Source organism: Brachycentrus maculatus, unplaced genomic scaffold, assembly GCF_059751285.1.
Source record: "Brachycentrus maculatus isolate JH-2025_06_01 unplaced genomic scaffold, ASM5975128v1 h1tg000288l, whole genome shotgun sequence".
Classification (NCBI taxonomy): domain Eukaryota; kingdom Metazoa; phylum Arthropoda; class Insecta; order Trichoptera; family Brachycentridae; genus Brachycentrus; species Brachycentrus maculatus.
This window is the reverse complement of record NW_028281039.1, coordinates 240,179-257,149: the sequence shown is the minus strand read 5'-3', so window position 1 is coordinate 257,149 and position 16,971 is coordinate 240,179. Positions and strand designations below refer to the sequence as shown.

Here is a 16,971-nt window from a genome sequence, read left to right as displayed (position 1 = left end):
AAAGCGGCATATTTTTAACATAATATTTACCCGCTGCAGGGCAGAAAGTGTAGTTTTTTCATTTCTTAGAAAAGGTATTGTTTAATTATTTTTTTAAATATACTAAATATTTTTCAAATGGAGAAAAAACTTTCAGGTTTTACCTAAAGAGATCTGTTACACAGTAAAAAGTACAATAAGTGGCTCTATCTTTATTTTTAACACATTGTATTATATTTTTAAACTTTACAAACGTTCTCCAGAAAAATCAAGTTTTGATTTATGACGTTTTTGAAAAGAGTGAGCGATATCTTGACTCAATCTATGCCCTATGCCCTACGGTTTGATGACTTCCCAAACAAATAACCAACCCCACCAGGTTGCCAGGTTGCCAGTCGCACGTACGGACTGGCCATAACTTGAGTTATTCTTCTTAGTGTGTCTTGTCTCCCCGTAATTGGCGATCACTATGGCTATTGCCACAGATGGCTCTAACACTAAGTACTTGTTTTGCCGGAAATGGCCCTAACTGTGTACTTGTTACCCCGCAGATGGTGACTGACCAGAGGTTCTACATCGTGCGCTACAACGCGGTCGGCTCCCAGCGACAGAAGTACTTCAACACGACGCATCTCAACTGCATGCTGGACGACCTGCGCCCCTTCACTCAGTACGAATTCACCGTCAAGGTCGTGAAAGGTCAGTTTGGTCTTTTACTTACCACTTTAAAGTGAGAACTTTTCCTTTAAATGATACCACTTTGTATCTAACTTTTTTCCTTTATTAAAACTACTTTGAAGTGAGAATTTTTCTTTTGAAAACACCGTTTTGAAATGAGAACTTTTGCTTGAAAATTCCACTTTGCAGTAAGAACTTTTCCCTTCCATGATACCACTTTAGATGTGAAATTTTCCTTTGAAAATGTCACTTTGAAGTAAGAATTACTCTTTTGAAAATATCACTTTAAAATAAGAACCTTTTTTTAATACCATATTTAAGTATGAATGTATAAATGTATGCTTGCCTATTAAAAAAATACCACTGTGAAGTGAGAACTTTACACTGAAAATAACACTTTGAAATGAGAACTTTTCCAAACTTACCAGTTTCAAACTAAACGACAGGTAATCGCGAGTCGCCGTGGTCGATGGTCGTGGTGAACAGCACCCTGGAGGCGGTGCCGGGCTCCGCCCCCCGGGAGGTGCGCGTGGCGCAGGGCCCCACGCCCTCCTCGGTCACGCTGCACTGGCTGCCGCCCACCAAGGCCAACGGGGCCATCACAGGTAGGGGGTCTGTTGATACTAAATTGCCCCGTGCACCGTTGAAAGGTGAATTTTTATAAATGGTCCTGAAAAGGACTTACAGATAACTGTGCCCTATGCAACATGTGCCCTGTACAACATTGTCCGCTGATCCATGACAAATTCACATCACTCCCATTCAAGGTCAAATCAGCAATCTTTTAGAAGGATGCTGTATTCTTTAATTTGATAATGACGTTTCGTGAGTAGGTCCTTAAAAATTAATATGACGTAAAATTGATTGATTGTCCGCCTCCGTAGTGTAACCCTTATCCGCATCCCAATGGTGCATAGGGCACTGCATCATATAAACGCAGAGTTACCTTGATCGTTAACACATAGGCTCCGTAGTGTAATGGTCAGCACGCTCGGCTACGGTACTGGAGGTCCCGGGTTCGATTCCCAGGGGGGTCAGATAAATATAAGTGATTTTTTCACCCAAATATTTATTCAATATTACCCTGGACTGGTGCCTGAAGCGGAGGGTTGATTCCTTTTCCCTTAAGTTATTACGATTAAAAAAATCCCAAAACATACCCCATGAGCTAGTTTCCTTGTAACACTCTTGTGTTTAACCCATCCGCATATCAGTTTTTTTTCAAAACATGTATATAAAGACACTAATTGAATGTATCCCTGCAAGAAAGAAAGTTGCCCCGCCCGGAGGGGAGGTGTTACGGTTTGTCAAACAACGAGGCGCTAATATTTTGCACCTGATAAAACGAGAACAAACATAGAAATAATCTTTAAATGCAGAAAAATGTACCGCGCACTAAACAGACTGATGTTTGTGGAAGCCGACCAATCACAACGCTCGCGTGTTTGAGGCGTCAACGGCGTTCAAATTCAACCGAGTTATAAAAATAAACTATCGCATAAAATTATAACTTTTACTGTTTTACCAATAAATATGGTACATATAACTATTATGCAAGTATTTTATCGTGTGTCTAGATCAGAAATGTGATAAATTAACATGAAAACTTAACTCAATAAAACATTATACCTGGGAAGTAAAGTTTTGATTTCTAACTGATTTTAGTTGGTATTTCAATCAAAAGGATAATTGTATCCTTACAGGGACATCTTTGGTCAAGTGTCGTCAGTAAATTTGTATCAAAATTATAAGAAATAATGCTTTTAAAAAAGCTTTCTTTACTGATTAGTACATAGATATCACACGAAAGTATCTTTATAATATGAACTACCACGGATGGGGGCGTGGCTTAAACTGCGGCTGATTTGCAAATGTAAAAACATACCTACCGCCAACGTTTGGTGCAGATAGGCCGATGGGTTAAGAACAGTGTCCGTCGATGGTTGCTTCTCGTTGGAAGGGACAAGGTAGAAAGTGATTTGATTAAAGTCCAGGTGTAATTATTTTATTGTAAAACCTTTATACTGTAAATTGTTATTGTATCTATTGTAAGTAATGTATGTAATCTAATAATTAAAAAGGCAGATAATAATAAATAAAAAATTGTATTAACATGTAAGTATTTCAGCTCAGCACACAAAAAAGATCAGCACACACGGCTACCGTGCTGGATGTCCCCGGTTCGATTCCCAGGGAATGGGGGGGGGGGTAGAAATAAATATTTGTGATTTTACACGCTTATGTATATTCGTCCGCCTCCGTAGTGTAATGGTCAGCACGCTCGGCTACCGTTCTGGAGGTCCCGGGTTCGATTCCCAAGGGGGGTAAAATAAATATAAGTGATTTTTTCACTGCAATATTTATTCAATATTAACATGGACTGGTACCTGAAGCGGAGGGCTGATCACCTTTCCTTCATGTGTAAACGATCAAGATAACACTGCGTTTATATGACACAGTGCCCTATGCACCATTGGGGTGCGGATAAGGGTTTATTATGTATATTCAATATTACCCTGAACTGGTCCCTCAAGCGCAGGAGTGATCATGTCTCACCACAAAGTGAATACCATAACAATAAATTAAATCGCGTTTGGCGGCAAGTAGGCGGATGGGTTAGATAGCGAATGTTATCGCGACCGCTGTCTGGGTGTATGGTGATGTTTCCTCGCTTCCCGCAGGCTACGTGATCCTGTACACGACGGACCGCAGCCGGCGCGACCGCGACTGGGTGGTGCAGGGCGTGCTGGGCAGCGGCACCTCGGCGGGCGTGCGCGTGCTGCGCGCCGCCACGCTGCACTACTTCAAGGTGCAGGCGCGCAACGCCCTGGGCTACGGGCCCTTCAGCCACGACGTGCCCTACACCACGCCGCCAGGTGAGAGACCACCCGTCGGTCACTTCCACACCACTCTGCTACACATCAATAACACATTGTTCACTTTAACACTACTCTGCTACCAAAAAGGACACATTGGTTACTTTGACTAACAAGACCTCTGTATGCCAGCGAGAAACATATTGGTTACTTTAACTAACACTACTCTTTACCAATGAGAAACACACTGGTCACTTCAACACCACTCTGCTACACATTAATAACACATTGTTCACTTCGACACCACTCTGCTACCCATTAGGAACACATTGGTCACTTCAGCACCACTCCGCTACCCTTAGGAACACATTAGTTACTTCTGCTACCCATTACTACACTGCTCTACACCAGTGAGAAGCACATAACTTTAATGAACTCCACTCTATCTCCACATTGGTCACTTTGACACCACTCTGCTACCCATTAGGAACACATAAGTCACTTCAACACCACTCTGCTACCCGTTGGGAACACATTGGTCAATTCAACACCACTCTGCTACCCGTCAGGAACACATTGGTTACTTTAACACTACTCTGCTACCCGTCAGGAACACATTGGTTACTTTAACACTACTCTACCTCCAGCGAGAAACACATTGGTCACATTAACCGAGTGATAAATACATTCGTCACTTTAACTAACCTCACATTCGTGCCATATCGATTATTCATCCGGTTTTAACTTTAGACACTTCATTATTTGTGTTCATTGTATGTACTACTAGTTTCGGAAAGTAATACATTGAAATATCATTGAAATAAGTGTTTAGAATGCACATTGCATGCTTTGTTTCATATTTATCGTGTATTTGGTAAGCATGGTATAATTTTATAGAAAATTGGACGTTTTCAAATCAAATTGGACATTTAACAAACCAAATCGGACATCTTACAAATCGAATTGTACCCCTTACACACCACATTGGTAATTTGACAAATCAAATTGGACATTTGACCAAAATGGACTTTTAACGTTCCAAATTGAACATTTTACCAACCGAATTGGAATTGTACAAATCAAATCGAACATTTTACAAATCAAATTGGACGCCTTGCAAAACAAATTCGACGTTTGTTCCAATTCGAAGTGAAAAACCTGTACATACTTTGGCTTTGTTCAAATTTACCCGTATTTATTGGGTCGTATGCTTATCGTACTACTTAACGTGGAGACTGACCGGAGCCATTTGGTCGTAACGTAACACGTTACGATGCGACCATTCGTATAGTCAGTACAGCGAGCCGAGCGCTCCATCCTTAGTTTCGGACGTTCGCTGATGATCGCCGCGAGCGATGTTACCACGTTATGTTACGACGAAACGCTCCGGTCAGTCTCCCTTTAGACTGTTTTTATGTTGTTTGGTATTTTATATATTTTTTCCTTTTCATATAGGTAATGGTTTGGAAGAAGCAGACACCATTTCCTATGGAAAAGGTAATTTTTTCTTTTTTTATCTTAGTAATACTAGCTCCGAAATTTAGGTACGGCTTATGCAACACCGCTTATCGTGTCCCTACTCAGGCTTCATGATCAAAGTTACCATAATTTCATTTAATATGAGTATTAATTAATTCAGGCCTTGGCAAACTCTTGCTATCTTGTTAAAGGCACAAACTGTGTGCCGAACGCATAATGGGCACGTTCCAAGCTGGCATTATGTGCCAAACGCATAATGGGAATATTCAAGCTGGCACAAACTGTGTGCCAAACGCATAATAAGTACATTCCGAGCTGGCACAAACTGTGTGCCAAACGCTTAATGGGAACATTCTGAGCTGGCAGATACTATGTGCCAGACGCATAATTAGTACATTCTGACCTGGCACAAACTGTGTGCCAAACGCATAATGGGCACATTCTGAGCTGGCAGATGCTATGTGCCAGATGAATAATTAGTACATTCTGACCTGGCACAAACTGTGTGCCAAAGCGCTTGGGCACTATCTATCCTGACACAAACTGTGTGCCAAACGTATAATTGGCACATTCCGAGCTGGCACAAACTCTGTGCTAAAGCGCAGTGTGCAGTATCCAAGCTGGCACACACTGTGTGCCAATAATATGTTTACTGTATCATCATATATAATATTTACTGTGATTTTGAAGTCCGACTGTATGTAGTGACCTATTGCATGAATTTTGGCATGACGTATGAGGTAGTACGAGGGGCTGTCGATGTCCTCATTCCTAGTCATACATACCCTTGACACGAGCCTATCACAATCCTAAAAAAACATGGACAGAAAAAATTCAACCCTTTCTCACAACCTAGCACAAACTGACGAGAGGTGGTATCATACATGATTAAAATAGCGAAGGACATTGCTACCATAAACCAAGCTAGGACACAAAATGCCCAACCCTCTTCTAGTGGAACGGAAGGCCTGTTGAGAACAGTCAGCAGTCCGGCTTCTCCCGAGGAGTGCAACGTGGTTTCCTCCCAGCAATGAGCAAATGCTGACAAGTTCCCGATCGGCCCACACTAGATTATCCCTCCTGTTCCCAACACAGATTCAAATAAAAACATATTGAATTAGCTAGAAGAAACAAAAATCCACTTAATGATCTATAAACCTTGTACATAATAAGCAAAGTAAATAATAAATGCATTTCCCAACTAAAAAAAAAACTGGCACCAAGTCCTAATTACGACACAGATAGACAATATCACAATGCAACACCTTACCCAAAGACAACATCACAATGCAGCACCTTACCCAAAGACAACATCACAATGCAGCACCTTACCCAAAGACAACATCACAATGCAGCACCTTACCCAAAGACAACATCACAATGCAGCACCTTACCCAAAAACAACATTACAATGCAGCACCTTACCCAAAGACAACATCACAATGCAGCACCTTACCCGAACACAACACCCTTTGAGCAAGCGTACCTTGTTGCGTTGCAGAGAGTCGGTCGGGCTTCTCCATGTACGTGTACATTGCGGTGGGCGCGATGGTGGTGCTGGTGGCCGGCGCGGTGCTCGTGGGCACCATCTTCTGCTGCAGGAGGAGCGGCTCTGAGCCCACTCCCAGCCCGGAGACCAGAGCCAAGAGGTGAGGCGTTTTTTCAACTGTCTTGCTTGAAGTTTCAGTGCAAGTGTCTTACTTGATTTGTAGTGCAAATATCTTATGTGAATTTTTAGTACAATTATTTTACTTGAAATTTCAGTATTGTACAATTTGCTTACTTGAGATTTAGCGCAATGATCTTATGTGAAGTTTTAGTTCAGTTATCTTACTTGAGATTAAGTACAATTACCAAGTCTACCAGATAGACGAAAAAACCATAGTCGAAAGTAAAGGAGAATATATTTTAGATAAAAAATGGTGAACACACCTTAATTTAAAAAAAATAAAAGTACTATAAAAAACTCTTTACTTAAGCAATGACCCAATACATTATCTTACTTGAAGTTTTAGTATTTTACAATTATCTTACTTGAGATTTAGTACAATGATCTTACTTAAAGTTTTAGTATAATACAATTATCTTACTTGAGATTTAGTACAATGATCTTACTTGAAGTTTTAGTATTACACAGTTACCTTACTTGAGATTTAGTACAATGATCTCACTTGAAGTTTTAGTATTGTACAATTATCTTACTTGAGTACAATGATCTTACTACATTGAGATTAAGTACAATGATCTTACTTGAAGTTTTAGTCAATACTACAATTACAATTATCTTACTTGAGATTTAGTACAATGATCTTACTTGAAGTTTTAGTATTACACAGTTATCTTACTTGAGATTTAGTACAATGATCTCACTTGAAGTTTTAGTATTGTACAATTATCTTACTTGAGTACAATGATCTTACTACATTGAGATTAAGTACAATGATCTTACTTGAAGTTTTAGTCAATACTACAATTACAATTATCTTACTTGAGATTTAGTACAATGATCTTACTTGAAGTTTTAGTATTGTACAATTATCTTACTTGAGATTTAGTAAAATGATCTCACTTGAAGTTTTAGTATTGTACAATTATCTTACTTCAAGTTTTAGTATAATAATTTGTAATACTGACATCACAATTTAAAAAATATATACTAGGCATTATTTGCCTTGGAAAAACTGATCGTAAGGTGTTTTAAAAGGTACCAGAGAAGTCCCTGAGGCACACTGCAAGGTATAATGAATGATTACCGGTGGTGTACCGCAGGGAGCTCCAATAGTTCCCCATCAATAATTTTGTTGAACGTTCCAGCACATACCAGAAGTCCAGTGCTTCCAATATCAAACCGCCCGACCTATGGATCCACCACGACCAGATGGAGCTCAAGCAGATGGACAAATCTCATCACAGCACATCAGGTAAGGGCATATGTCTTCTTCTTTCCATGTTCGCTCCCTAGGTGGAGCACATGGCCAACACGAGACGTCTCCGAGCCACTCTGTCACGCGCCATCTCCTTGGCTTCCTCCCAGGTCAGTCCGGCGTCTGGAAGTTCCGCTGAGTATAGTCGGTGAATGGGCGCCGGAATCCTCGGGGTTGGAAGAAGAGACACGAGGGATTGATGCTCTCAGGTGGCATTCTAAGGACATGTCCCAACCATGTCCACCTTCTCCTCTTCAGGATAAATGTACTTCCGCTTTACTATATTCTCTCTGTTTCTTCCAAAATCTGTGTATTTTTTTGAATAATTTATGTATTAAAATAGTATTCATAAATGTCCGCTGCCGTAGTGTAATGGTGTAGTGTATTTATTACAAAAAAGTGGTGTTTATGAAATTTCGTGTGGAGATTGTGATAGAAAATATATTGGCCAAACTGCGAGAAATTTAAAGATTAGAATTAAAGAACATCAAAGCGGTCTTGTTAGTAATTATTTTTCGGAATTTGCAAATCATATAATAGATACTAATCACTCATTTCACTCCCATAAATTAAAATTATTACACCTTGTTCCATATAAAGGCCAAATTATGAATTATCTTGAAAATTTAGAAATACAAAAAAACCTGAATTCTAATAATAATTTATTAAATAATATATTGTTTCAAAATTCTTCGCCATTGCTTTCAATTTTTCCTTTGTTTTCAAACTCCGTTCCTTGACTAACCCCTTCCCCTTACTTTCCCCCTATCCTTATTTATAGAACAATTTTATATTTTATATTTTAGTTATTATACAGACCTGAATGATGGAAGTTTAGCTTCTGAAACATGTAGTCTATAATTAAACTCAAGTGGTAAAAAACGAAGTGTTTTCTTTAATTAGTGTAATGGTCAGCACGCTCGGCTACCGTTCTGGAGGTCCCGGGTTCGATTCCCAAGGGGGGTAAAATAAATATAAGTGATTTTTTTCACTGTCATATTTATTCAATATTACCCTGGACTGGTACCTGAAGCGGAGGGCTGATCACCTTTCCTTCATGTGTAAACGATCAAGATAACACTGCATTTATATGACGCAGTGCCCTATGCACCATTGGGGTGCGGATAAGGGTTTTATTATTTATTAAATGTATGCGAGAAGAACAAGGAGACGCAGTTCATCGACTTTTATTTTGTTTATAATATTGTCCCCACCACATGTAGCTCGCACCAATGAGTCCATTCGTCAGGAACTACGCTTGGATAGCTTGACTCTGGCCAATATCTGTACCCGACGGATTCTCCAGTTCTTTGGACACGTTGCGCGTGGCAACGAGGATAGCCTGGAACGACTAGTTGTGATCCTAGATCCTGCCTGGAGGGAAAGAGAGGGAGAGGAAGATCCCCCACACGATGGACCGATCAAATTAAGGCAGCAGCAGGCACCTCGGTGGTTGGAGCGCTACGTGCAGCGCAGTCAAGGGATAACTGGAGAAGAGTCATTGCTTCTGCAAGGGTCACAACCCTCAGCAATGAGGAATAAGACGGAGAAGAAGAAGACATGTAACTCCTCTAAAATCGTATATAAGGGGTGGCGGACAAATTTTTGTGTGCTCATATTGAATAATATTCGAAACGTATATACGCCGCGCTCGCTCTGTTCCTATTGGCGTCGCTTTGTTCTTCTCGCCCTTGTGTTTTGTAATTTTTTTATATTTGTGTCCCTTTGTTCTTGTAACTTTGATTTTTTTTATAAATAAACAATTGTCTTATAACATTTTGAGTGTGTCCAAATACTTGTTCACAAAATCTGGATTATCTCCAATACCAGGAGTTATTTTCATATTATTTTTTGACATCTCATCAAAGATGAAGAAGAATATGGAAGTCTCATCTCAGATCTCACCAATAGATGTCTCTAGTGAAGTTCTAGTGATTCAAGGACAAGATTTCTAAATTGGTTCGTGTATATAGAACTTCCAAGAATTTGAATAGTGTGGTTGTCAATAATGGGTAGAATTGGTGAATGTTACACGTGTGTAAAGTGATCACTTAAACCAGCCTATGGCGGTCGTCAGCCCCGTAAATGCCCAGACTTCCATATTCTTCTTCATCTTTGATGAGATGTCAAAAAATAATATAACAATTGTCTTCATTTGCGCGTTTCCGTCTTCCTCGTCACAAGTGTTCCAGTACCGTTAGCAGTAACACTCTCCGACATCTGTGAAATAAATATTGTAAAATGTGCCCTCGGCACGGGATAATTCAGTGTCGGCACAATATTGTTAAGTGTACGGTGAAAAATAAAGAAAGTCAACCTTGACGACTAGCGATCTAACGCTGGACGGCAAACACATTACTCAGTTAACCTTCGATTGGTATCGCCAGGTTCGGGCGACGGCGTGTCGGGCGTGTCGTCCATGACGCTGCCGCGCCCGTCTCGCGACAGCTGCGAGTACGACACGGCGCTGCCGTCGGGGCACTCCAACCCGCCGTGCTCCTCGCTAGACAAGCGACACTACGTGCCCACATATGTCGGTAAGTCGTCAACACGGGCTTCCTTATTTCATAACCACCTCATGTGTAATTTGTCCTTGCCTTATTTTTTTACCATTTCATATGTAATTTGTCATTGCCGCTATTCTCCCTTTGCTGCCTACTGCTCTTCCCTCATTTCCTTTCCCAAACAGCAATTGTGTCCTTCACCCTTATCATTGCACTCCAATCTCGTGTCCAAAAATCTGGACCGCAGGACTTATTATTTTGACTTCACACAATTGATGATCAAGTACATACTTAACATTTTAACTTCACACAATTGATGATCAAGTACATACTAATCATTTCGCCCTCACACAATTGATGATCACTTGATATGTACTTACATACTTAACATTTTGCCTTCACGCAGTTGATGATCAAGTTCATACTCAACATTTTACCTTCACACAATTGATGATGAAGTACATACTAATCATATTGTCTTCATACAATTGATGATGAAGTACATACTAATCATTTCGCCTTCACACAATTAATGATCAAGTACATACTAATCATTTCGCTTTCACACAATTGATGATGAAGTACATACTAATCATATTGTCTTCACACAATTGATGATGAAGTACATACTAATCATTTCGCCTTCACACAATTGATGATGAAGTACATACTAATCATTTCGCCTTCACACAATTGATGATCAAGTACATACTAATCATTTTGTTTATAAATTCATTAGTTCTCAGTACTCTAACTGTCGAATATCATAAAAATTTTACTGCACTCTTATGATTTGTCCCCCGCACCGCACATTTTTTGTTTTGGCTCACTCCCGCTTTTTCTCTTTTGGTTTCGCTCCACCGTCACTCTGTCGACCAATCAGGATCCTCGTCGCCGACCCGCCGGGAGCCCTCATTGGGCGGCGGCTCCTCCACGGGCGGGGCCTCGTCGCGCAACTCTGCCCTGCTGTCGGCAGGCGGCCAGTCGGGCACCAGGATGGTGATGCCCAAGCCGAAACCCATGTTGTCCGTAGACCATTATAACCGGGACAATTGTAAGTTCTGATGGTAACTTTGGATGATTTGTATAGTAACATTTTCTTGAAGGGTGCTCCGATGTGATGTTATATCGCTCACTCCTTTCAAGGACGTCATAAATCGAAAAACTTGATTTTTCAGGAGATCGTTTTTAAAGTTAAAAATATAATAAAATGTATTAAAAAAATATATCAAACCACTTATTGAACTTTTTACTGTGCAACAGATCTTTTTAGGAAAAACCTGAAGGTTTTTTCTCCATTTGAAAAATATTTAGTAAGTTTAAAAAAATAATTAAACAATACCTTTTCTTCAAAATGCAAAAAACAACGCTTTCTGCCCTGTAGCGGGTAAATATTAAGTTAAAAATATGCCTCTTTTGCTGGGATATAGTACATTTTTTGGGCACTTCGAAAACGTGGATAACTGTAAATTGACGATTTTTGATTTATGACGTTCTTGAAAGGAGTGAGCGATACGATATATTGTTTATTTTAAGGTCTTTGAAAGAGAAAAAGATATAACATAATGCAAGATTATCCGTACATAATGAATCCCTGGAATAGGTTCAAGAATTTTTATATATTTTTTATTTTATTTATTTGAACTTCATGTCCGCCTCCGTAGTGTAATGGTCAGCGCGCTCGGCTAACGTTCTGGAGGTCCCGGGTTCGATTCCCAGAGGGGGGTCTGATAAATATAAGTGACTTTTTCACTGTAATATTTATTCAATATTACCCTGGGCTGGTACCTGAAGCGGAAGGCTGATAACCTTCCCTTCGCGTGTCAACGATCAAGATAGCACTGCGTTTATATGATGCAGTGCCCTATGCAGCATTGGGGTGCGGACAAGGGTTCGAATGAAATGAAATTTATTTAAACTTCAAATACAGAAAAAAAGCGAAATCTTTCAACTAACCAAAAGCAGACTAGTGAAATTGTTCCAAGCTAGTACACAAAATGCCGAACCCCCTTCTAGTGGAACGGAAGGCCTGTTGAGGACAGTCAGCAGTCCGGCTTCTCCTGAGGAGTGCAACGTGGTTTCCTCCGAGCAATGAGCAAATACTGACAAGTTACCGATTGGCCCACACTAGATTATCCCTCCTGTTCCCAACACAGATTCAATTAAAACACCAAAACAAAATTTGATACCTTATATGTTTGCAATCAGAGGGCAGATAGTACTTGAACATTAAAAGAAAAACAAATTATATACAAATTGATGATAATAAGGAAAGCCAATATTATATCGCTCACTCCTTTCAAGAACGTCATAAATCGAAAAACTTGATTTTTCAGGAGAACGTTTTTAAAGTTTAAAAATATAATACAATGTATTAAAAATAAATATCAAGCCACTTATTGAACTTTTTACTGTGCAACAGATATTTTTAGGTAAAACCTGAAGGTTTTATCTCCATTTTAAAAATATTTAATATATTTAAAAAAAAAATTAAACAATACATTTTCTTCAAAATGCAAAAGCAACTCTTTCTGCCCTGTAGCGGGTAAATATTAAGTTAAAAATATGCCGCTTTTGGTGGGATATAGTACATTTTCTGGGCATTCCGAAAACATGCACAACTGAAAATTGTCGATTTTTGATTTATGACGTTCTTGAAAGGAGTGAGCGATATGATGTATTATTTATTCTTCGACAGCAATCTTCTTCAAAACCTTATCCACACCCCAATGGTGCATAGGGCACTGCGTTTATACGCAGTCTTGATTGTTAACACATAAAGGAAAGGTGATCAGCCCTCCGCTTCATGTACCAGTCCAGGGTAATATTGAATAAATATTAGAGTGAAAATATCACCTATATTTATTTGACCCCTTCCGGGAATCGAACCCGGGAGTTTCTCGGTTTAAACCCACTCTACCACAATTTGATACCCATTTTTAATAATGAGCCGCCAAGGCTCACAGAAATAGTATGAAATTGAAATAATTGCGTAAATAATAAAAACACAAAACTTATATATGTATATGTATATATATATATATATATATATATATATATATATATATATATATATATATATATATATATATATATATATATATATATATGTATAATAAACTTAAATAAAATGCATTTATACACACAGGCCATGTGCAGGCTTTGCGGGATTTTTTGTTGTATTAATATCTATCATATATGTTTTTGAACTTTTTCTTGTAAGAATTTGAAATAAAGAAAAAAGTGACTGATTTTCTGTTTGCATTGTAGCGATGTCGTCCATCAACGCCTGCAGCATCAGCTCCTCCAACCCGGACGCCATCCCTCCCGGCATGCGGCCCATGTACCCCCGGAGCCAGTACCCCGTCCCGGCGCAGACCTCGCGCCACCATCTCGGCATGGACCAGGTGACGTGACGACCCGCATCCGTGACAACTACCTCCGTCACCTGTCGGGATGTTTGCTACCCTATTTTACAGATTAAAAGAAAATGCATTTTGATATTTCAACCAAGATGATGAAGAAATGGAAGTCTGGGCATTTACAGGGCTTATGGTCACTCATTTTATGGGTTGAGTGATCACTTTACACACTTGCTACATTCACCACGGCTGTCCAAACTTAAAACACAGCAAGGGAAATTTTTTTGTAGTACATTTTTGTCCGCCTCCGTAGTGTAATGGTCAGCACGCCCGGCTACCGTTCTGGAGGTCCCGGGTTCGATTCCCAGGGGGGGTAAAAATAAATATAAGTGATTTTTTCACCGTAATATTTATTCAATATTACCATGGACTGGTACCTGAAGCGGAGGGCTGATCACCTTTCCTTCATAAGTAAAAACGATCATGATAACACTGCGTTTATAAGACACAGTACCCTATGCACCATTGGGGTGCGGATAAGGGTTTTATTATCATTATTTATTATTACATTTTTGGACTAAGTAGAATCTACTTAGTCCAAAAATGCAAAAAAACGTAATACAAAAAAAATGTCCCTTACTGTGTTTTGAGTTTGGACAGCCGACCATTCTACATCACATGATTGACAATTTCACTAATAAAATTTTTGGAACTCCTAGATGTGCCGGTTGCTAAAGAATTACATACAACATTTTGAGTGTGTCCAAATACTTGTTCACAAATCTGGATTGTCTCCAATTATTAACTAACTAACTAACTAACTATCACGCCGCTTCCCCGCAGGGGTAGGCAGAGAGAATAGAGCGCCACACCACTCTGTCCTTGCAAACATTCTTCGCCTCTTCCACGTTCTGTTCCAATTATAGGAGTTATTTTTAAAATTTAGAATTACCTTCGCATACGGTGTTTGAAAATGATGCGGAATGCATCGAAACACGTGTCACGGTGGATTTTAAGAAGTAGTGGTATGTGTTTACTAAATAAAAATGGATAGGTTTTTGCCACAAGTGACTGCCGAATCAATTAATTTAATTTTAAAATACAACATTTTGAGTGTGTCCAAATGCTTGTTCACAAATCTGGATTATCTCCAATTGTAGGAGTTATTTTTAATATAATTTTTTTACATCTCATCAAAGATGAAGAAGAATATGGAAAAAAATATGAAGAGTGTGCAAAGTGATCACTTAAACCGGCCTATGACGGTCGTCAGGCCCGTAAATGCCCAGACTTCCATGTTCTTCTTCATCTTTGATAAGATGTTAAAAAAATAATATTAAAAAATTACATAGTTGATACATTATTCTATGATGTTTCACTTGTGTAAAGTGATCACTTCAACTAGCTTGTGTCAGGTGGCAAGCCCTGCAATACCCAGGCTTCCATACATATTCTTCCTCTATGTCGAGATATCAACATTTGAAGTCGATAAGTGTCGGAATGATCAATATCCGGGGTCTAACAAAAAAAAATTACAAGAAAATCCTTGAGAAGCATTTGAACGTTGAAATGTCTCTATTCCAGAACACTCCGCTGCTGTCGGGCGGCGGCAGCTCCATGTCGGGCACGCTGCCCTCGCAGTCCTCCATCAGCTCGCTGGGCCACCACCACCCCATGCCGGCCATGGGCATCTCCCCCATGTCCTGTAAGTTCAGCTGGCTTCCCCGTAAAGTGTAAATTATGCAACCACCAATGAGTTACTGTAGACTCTCAATTCTACAGGTTTTTTTTACTTCAAATTGGATGTTTTACATATGGAATTGGCTGTTTGACAAACCAAATTGGATATAAATGTCACTTTGTTTAACGTTTAACAAACCAAATTTGATGTTTTACTAATCAAATTAAAAGTTTACACACCAAATCGGACATTTGACAAACCAAATTGGATGTTTTGAAGAGATTCCACCGTATTGTTGATGTTAAGTTGATGAAGAGAGTCCACCGTATGGTAGATGTTGAGTTGATGTGTGTGTTTGCGGGCAGGTTCGCAGATGTCGTGCGTGGCGCCGGGCGCCCCCGCGTGCCCCTCCCCGTCGCCCGCCTCGGAGGGCTTCCCGGCCGACGCGCGTGAGCGCGAGCAGGGGCACTACGTGGCCTACGAAGCCCTGCATCCTCCGTGAGTACTCGTATCAGTCCCTAATGGCTATTCATTTATCAATGTTGAAATTTAACCATATTTTTCTTATTATTTTTTGACATCTCATCAAAGATGAAGAAGAATATGGAAGTCTGGGCATTTACGGGGCTGACGACCGTCATAGGCTGGTTTAAGTGATCACTTTACACACGTGTAACATTCACCAATTCTACTCATTATTGACAACCACACTACTCAAATTCTTGGAAGTTCTATGTATATGAACCAATTTAGAAACCTTGTTCTTTAATCACTAGAACTTCACTAGAGACATCTATTGGTGAGATGTAAAGAAGCTTTTTATTAAGCAGAAACTCTTATATTAGTCACAATTTTTATGTCAATCAAGTGTTTTTAATAATAGAATACAATTTAGTAGAAAAATTAAGGGGCAGCGGCAAACATCTTGGCTGCGCAATATAAGAGATTGGACCGGGATAAGACATGTGGGGGAGCTGTTCCGGGTCGCGCAAGACAGAGAAGCCTTCGTCAGAGTTGTTGCTAACGTCGGGGGGATCTGATAAGGCACAAGAAGATGAAGAAGAAGAATTTAGTTGACGCTCAAAAATCAGTATTTGATTTTAATATTTAATACGTAAATTAAAATGGAGTTCTACAAATTAAACGCCAAATCTGTAAATAATTAATAAAGTGTTTTAATAATAATAATAAAACCCTTATCCGCACCCCAATGGTGCATAGGGCACTGTGTCTTATAAACGCAGTGTTATCATGATCGTTTTACACATGAAGGAAAGGTGATCAGCCCTCCGCTTCAGGTACCAGTCCATGGTAATATTGAATAAATATTACCATGAAAAAATCACTTATATTTATTTTTACCCCCCTTGGGAATCGAACCCGGGACCTCCAGAATGGTAGCCGAGCGTGCTGACCATTACACTATGGAGGTGGACGAGTGTTTTACTTTTATTAATATTTATATGTAGATTTGGCGTTTAATTTGTAGAACATTTTGAGTGTGTCCAAATACTTGTTCAAATAAATTATCTGGTCAAATTATAAGCT

General features: G+C 39.5%; 1 protein-coding gene across 1 annotated transcript in view; it reads left to right on the top strand.

The window, feature by feature from the left end:
• Positions 1-16,971, top strand: part of LOC148305064 (neogenin-like) — a 54,785-nt gene that overhangs the window by 29,042 nt on the left and 8,772 nt on the right. Inside the window, exons 19-29 of the mRNA XM_088267286.1 lie at positions 531-678; positions 1,104-1,262; positions 3,339-3,533; positions 4,929-4,970; positions 6,454-6,601; positions 7,767-7,873; positions 10,264-10,413; positions 11,264-11,434; positions 13,651-13,787; positions 15,327-15,447; positions 15,789-15,921. Of these exons, the coding sequence (XP_088123412.1) occupies positions 531-678; positions 1,104-1,262; positions 3,339-3,533; positions 4,929-4,970; positions 6,454-6,601; positions 7,767-7,873; positions 10,264-10,413; positions 11,264-11,434; positions 13,651-13,787; positions 15,327-15,447; positions 15,789-15,921 (1,511 nt within the window). The remainder of the gene's footprint in view (positions 1-530; positions 679-1,103; positions 1,263-3,338; positions 3,534-4,928; positions 4,971-6,453; positions 6,602-7,766; positions 7,874-10,263; positions 10,414-11,263; positions 11,435-13,650; positions 13,788-15,326; positions 15,448-15,788; positions 15,922-16,971) is intronic.